Raw genomic sequence first — 6000 nt, forward strand, 5'->3', positions numbered from 1 at the left:
TTCTGAAATAACAATTTATCATGTTATTACCATGTTATTACGGGGTTGATTATTAAAAATAGGGTTAAATATACTCAGACAACCCCCAAAAATAGTTTTTTACTAGAAAATCACAAAGAGGCAGCACTGGTGAGCTATTTTCAGAAGAAGTTCGCGGGCAAAACTTTTTCAGGGAAGCACCCTGGTGCCTGCACCACGTTGGAGAAGCCTGGGTTAAAGCAACACAAAAATCTGTATTTTGGGAGCTGAGCTGAAATAGCCGGTTCTTAAAAAAGAACCAGAATTCCCATAACTAATAGGTTGCAATTTACAATAACATACCTGTCAGTTTTCCCCATATTTTATACATTCTTTGGTCTACAGTGTTCTACATAGTGTGTCTTGCTGTAAATAAATAAGTGCCGCGTGGTGTTGGTAAGGTTGATTATCACTTAATAAGGCAATCATTAATAAGGGGAACAATTGGCTGAGGTTGGCAGGTATAAAATAACCATCAAAGAGAAACCAGCATCATGTCATAGCAGCAATCACAAAAAAATCGGTACTCATATTAAATATTGCAATTTACTACACCACCGATATGACTATTACATTTAATTAAATTGAAATTTCATATTAGTAATTATATCTATTAAAGTCGCCAATACGGGAATGCAGGGGGCACGCCCCTGGACACCCCCAATACTGTCCACCCACTGGGGTCTCACAACATTCTATGGGAAACACTGACTGTACATGTGTGGGTTGAAATTGTGACGATTTTGGGAAAAAATAGATTTCAGAACCTATTTTTGAATAAATTTGAGGCCTACCTTGCCATTGGGCAATGGTTTAGCACCAAGAAGTTTGCAGTCCTCCGGGAAAGAGTTGAGTTTTGTGCCTTGTATGGAATTAAAAAAAGGTAATTGTAAACATCTCCACATAATTTATTTTTCACAAAATGATATGAAAGGGTATGGAATTACTTTTTGATGCATGTTGGGGTGGCAGGTACAAGCTGATGTCGTGGTTGTTCCGAGCTTTGACTGCATCGTATTCATAATCTGTCACGTTAGCCAGGTAGAAGCCTTTTAACCATAACAGGAACTCCAAGTTGATTTGAAAGTTCCCTTTTATCAGTTCCTCTGATGGAATGGTCTGAAGTAAACATAGATAACGTGACATGAATGACCAGTGCTTAAAACCGCCGATATCAAATACCACAATCGCTCGTCTTGTCAAACAGGAGAATGCGAACAGGGTCAGGCAAACAATACACAAACTGTCAAATCTGAAAGGAAAGGAAGCGCGAACTCTGGTGATGTGGTTCTTGGTAAAGGCCTCTTGGAGGAGACGGTAGTTGTGCCTGCAGTCGAGCTCATCTTGCACATCAAACTTGACCAGGCTCATGTCGATTGAACCAGGAATGACGCAATCCATTATTTGGCAATGGCACGCACCTGCAAGAGACAGAATAACACACATAAATAAACAGGCGATGGGAGGTAAGGACAGTTTTGGAAAACAGTCTCCAGGTACTGTAAAGATGACGAACCAGAAGAAGTATGATGAACGTCCTGGAATTTGGTTTTCAGGAGGCTGTTGAGCCACGTCAGTGAATTGAGGCCGTCTGTCTCATCAGGGATGCAGTCCGGGTTTACGATTACTCGATTGTTCATTTTTCTAAATGCCAGGAAAAGACAAGGCAAAATGTAAATCAACAACACTTTTTTTCAGACTAGTTAATTAATTAAAAATGCTTTTGCTCATGTTGGAATGTTTTTTTGAGACTCAAGTGCATTACAGGACTTGATTCGGTGCCTCATTTTTGAGTGACATTTTAAAATAAGCATCTTTGCTTCCACTTTGATGTAAAAAGTTGTTTTTGGGTCCAACTCTGGGTAATCTAAAAATGGCAAAAGTACAAAACGGACCAGACTGCACAAGCCTACCATCAAACACTTTAAGATACAAGTCCTGGGCCCACCAAGCAGGAGCTAGCACAGGCGTATATAAATACCAACAAGCAGAAAGAACTAGCTGAAGAATATATCAATAGTAACCAACAAAAACTAACCAAAGTTAGTAAGAGTAACGGGCAATATTTTGCTAAAACATATTGCAAGAATTAGCTAAAAGTGACTAGCAACAATTACTGTAAGGGCTAAATGGAGTGGCTAGCAAGAATTACTAAGATTGATAACAAGAGTGGCTAACAAACACTAGTTATATGATTGCTAGCGAGTGGCAAGCTAGACCTATCAGGGAGGCTGGCAGCATAGCGAGGGGAAAAAAGGCAAAGATTTCTAAAAAGAGTGGCTAGCAAGCACTACTGTGCTTTGAGCGGATAAAAAACGACCAGCCAGAAAAACTGCAGTGGCTAACCGGAGTGGCTAGCATGAATAGCTTTTTGTATACTGTGGGTTCAGGCAACCTGTTGAGATTATTCTGTGATTTAACAGTGTACAAATAAATATAACTTCACTTAAGAAAAAGTAACTAAAGCCTATTACAACAGTGGCAAGCAAAAACTAGCTGGAGCTAAAGGCAAAAACTCAGATGCGCGAGAAAAGCGATCACAAGCAAAGCAGACTGCAAGAAGCAGTGAGAGACAAAATCAGCATTGACCCCCATAGGGCCCCCAGCCCTGAAAGACAAGTGGCAGCTGATCCAATAGAACGGACACAAGATGCAAACACAACCCCTAGTCAAATGTGAGCTTTCCGGTAAACTATGGAAGCTACAGGTAAAAATCTGATTATTAGAAAAAAAAAATCATACATTGCTTTGACCCGTTTACAGCCATACCACCCTGAAAACGCCTGATCTTGAGAAGCTAAGTAGGCTTAGCACTGGTTAGTAGTCGGATTGAAGACTGCCTCGGACCACCAGATGCAGGAAATAGGTCTTTTTGCGCACGCTCCACCACGACAGCACTGACTCGAACTCATGCATAAACTTTCTTCCTGCTTCCCGTTTGTTGTTTCCAGCTGCAAATTTCACAACTGGCATTTTGTAATCTACGTTACGTTTTCTTTCGGATTTCATTTGCTTTTGCACACTCTCAATCATATTAACAGTAAACCGATTTCAGTGTTAAAACGGGTTAGCAATTCTTTGCATAGGTCAAAATTGAAAAATATGCTAGATTCACGGCACACGGCGGCGCAGTGGTTAGCGCATGTGCGGCACAGTTCTTAGATCGTGGGAACCTCCTGCGTGGGTTCCAATCCAGCTACCGGCCTTACCGTGCGGAGTTTGTATGTTCTCCCCATGCTTGCGTGGGTTTCCTCCGGGCACTCCGGTTTCCTCCCACATTCCAAAGACATGCATATCAGGTGAATTGGCCGGTCCAAATTGTCCCTAGGTGTGACTGAGCGAGTGAGTTGTCTGTCCCCGTGTGCCCTGCGATTGGCTGGCAACCAGTTCAGGGTGTCCCCTGCCCGGAGATGGCTGGGATGGGCTCCAGCCCCTCCCGCGACCCTAATAAGGATAAGCGGTACAGCTAATGAGATGAGATGCTAGATTCAAATAGGGATGGTGGACACCACTCTTTAGTCACCGATTCCAAGTATTTTTCTCTCTGATGCAAATTAAATTGAAAGTCCCGTCCTTGTTGCTTCTTTTCTGAATAGTCCAATTTAACCAAATTACAATCCTCCAAAAAATGGTATTCATCATTCCGTCTACTCACTCCTTCATTTATTTCAGAAGTGGGCAAGAGCGTGAGATGGCTTGCCTTATAGTCCCAAATTCTCTTGTTTCCTGTATGATAATGAGACAGACAATATTTTTCTTAGTCTTGACAGCTTTTTGTGGACCTAATCACTCGCAATACATGTTGTAAAGCCCCAGAGATGAGTATTTGTGTTATCTAAAGATACATTATACAACACTCAATTTTTGCATGACCCCTTTAAAATATTGGGTACCATATCCTGTGGTGTGTCTTGGGCAATTAACTTATCTGATGCCTAACCCACAATCTCCATTTGTTTTTTGGGCTATTTTTTCTTGTCTGTTATTTCTGCAAAGAACTTTGATCTTGTATTACACATATAAATTCTACATGCTAATTTTTGACTGAACAAGCTCACGCAAACTGGTTGAGTTTTCCACAAAATTTTACATTTATTTTCTGTCACTCAGGCAAAAATGCCATCACTACATATGCAGCTGCCAAAGATAAAAATTGGATAAAGGAAATTTTCAGATTTAGAATATTTGTTAATATTACCATTTATTAGTACATTTTAAGTTGAAAGTGGCTCCTAGACACTGTTAGCGTCTATTTAAAAAGGGGGAAGAATAAAAAAAGATTTTGAAAAAAGGGAAAGACTATGGAGACCCAAGTGACCAAACGGCACCATTTTTCTCCGTAATTTCCCTCCAGTCTTTTATGAGGTTTGGGGTACCTATAGAAGCAAGATGGCAAAAAAAATCATGTAAGCTCCATCCGGGTGAATAACATAGTAACAACATAGTAATCACATGACAAGTTGTTATTTTTAAAATGAATAAAGTTAAAAAAATATATTTAAAAAATTCTTCACCACTAAGATGGGCTAAATCGTGTCTTCAACCAGGGTGCCCCCTAAAGACAACTAAGGAGACGGACCTGTTCTCAAAATAGATTAACACTGCTTGGTCATTGTGATTTTCTAGTTTAAAAAAATATTAGTTGGTCGAGTTTATTTAGCCCTACGCCTAATAATTAACATGGTAACAACATAGTAATCACATGACAAGTTGTTATTTTTAGAAATGCAAATCAAACTGGGTTCCCTCTGCGCTAATTTATAAATAAAAAGTAGCTCCCGGTTTAAAAAAGGTTAGGGACCCCTGCGCTAAAGGATACAAAATCTCCCTTAATTAAGTTGAGTCAGCTGTGAAGCATTGGCCACATCTAAGATGGCGGAGACGTCGACGTAGCAGAGACCGAACCAATTGCTGGCCTAGCAGCTAGGACAATAAACGCATATCACCGATTTGATTGGCTGCTGCAACTCGCTAAATCTATCGTCTCCAAGGCGCGAAAGACAAGTTGGATTTGCAGAACTTTCAGTAGCGACATTAACATAAATGAACTTCAAGTAAAATAAATAGACTTTAAATGGAGTCTTAACAAAAACTGAACGCAACTTGATTGTTTTGATTTAGTAGAAATGTGATGTGAGCAAAGATTGAAAAAGAGTACCTCGCGCGAACCTGCAATGAATACAAGTGGGGGGGTCTAATAACACTTACACAATACAGTGATAGTAAGAATAGAAACCTAGAGTCAAATCGATTCGAAGTCATGTCGAAGTTAAAACGTGTTTTGGGCAGCGAGCACGCGCTGTTTGTCTTGATCGAGAGACAAAAGTCGGCTCCTTGTCCCCGAACTAGCCGAGCGAGCTGCCGCTACTACACGTGTATGAGCAGCTTAAATCGGATCGTGCTTATTCTCCAAACCCATCTATACAAACCCCCACTTATAAACATGGCTTACAACAAAACCCAAAGGTGCTGTTTCTCTATGGGTTATCGAATGGGCCTTATCATCGGGACAAGCAGTTTCACGCAGAACCCCGAAACCGAAACAATGAAGCCAATTGAGGCGCCATCAGCTCTCGGTCGCATGGAGTGTTATTTCGCTCAAAAATGTGGTTTGGAATTTCATCCTACCGTGGGCTTTGCTTCTGACCCTGGAAAGTGGACAGCGTGTGGACCCGAACTGTAACCCTTTCCGATGTGGGGCGGCCTGGTTATTGTGACGTACAGGCGGAGGCGAGAGCTGGGTTGGGGGTTACTAGGGGCTTATTGTTGAATTTGGGTGTGTATGTGTATATGTGTTTGGGAGATTTGATCATTGGGAAACAAAGAAATCCAGCAAGAGAAACGTCTGATCACATGAGCGTATCCAGTCCGTTTTGGGGAGTGCTCAAGCACCCCCAAATTCAACCCAAGTACCTCCCAAATTTATAGCATTTGAAAAACTATGTTTTCCTCAAAAAGAGCTGAATAGGCTTGTATGATGAA

General features: G+C 41.0%; 1 protein-coding gene across 1 annotated transcript in view; it reads right to left on the reverse strand.

The window, feature by feature from the left end:
* LOC148370071 (DNA (cytosine-5)-methyltransferase 3C-like) overlaps positions 1-5758 on the reverse strand; it is a 49229-nt gene extending 43471 nt beyond the window's left edge. The window contains exons 1-5 of the mRNA XM_088329836.1: positions 5647-5758; positions 1535-1662; positions 1294-1439; positions 966-1137; positions 813-880 (exon numbers count right to left, since the gene is read on the reverse strand). Coding sequence (XP_088185962.1) covers positions 813-880; positions 966-1137; positions 1294-1439; positions 1535-1658 — 510 coding nt within the window. The 5' untranslated portion in view covers positions 1659-1662; positions 5647-5758. The remainder of the gene's footprint in view (positions 1-812; positions 881-965; positions 1138-1293; positions 1440-1534; positions 1663-5646) is intronic.
* Between the last annotated feature and the right edge of the window lie 242 nt (positions 5759-6000).

The sequence above is a fragment of the Urocampus carinirostris genome, chromosome 3, assembly GCF_059441175.1.
Source record: "Urocampus carinirostris isolate Australia breed hairy pipefish chromosome 3, RoL_Ucar_1.0, whole genome shotgun sequence".
NCBI classification, from domain to species: domain Eukaryota; kingdom Metazoa; phylum Chordata; class Actinopteri; order Syngnathiformes; family Syngnathidae; genus Urocampus; species Urocampus carinirostris.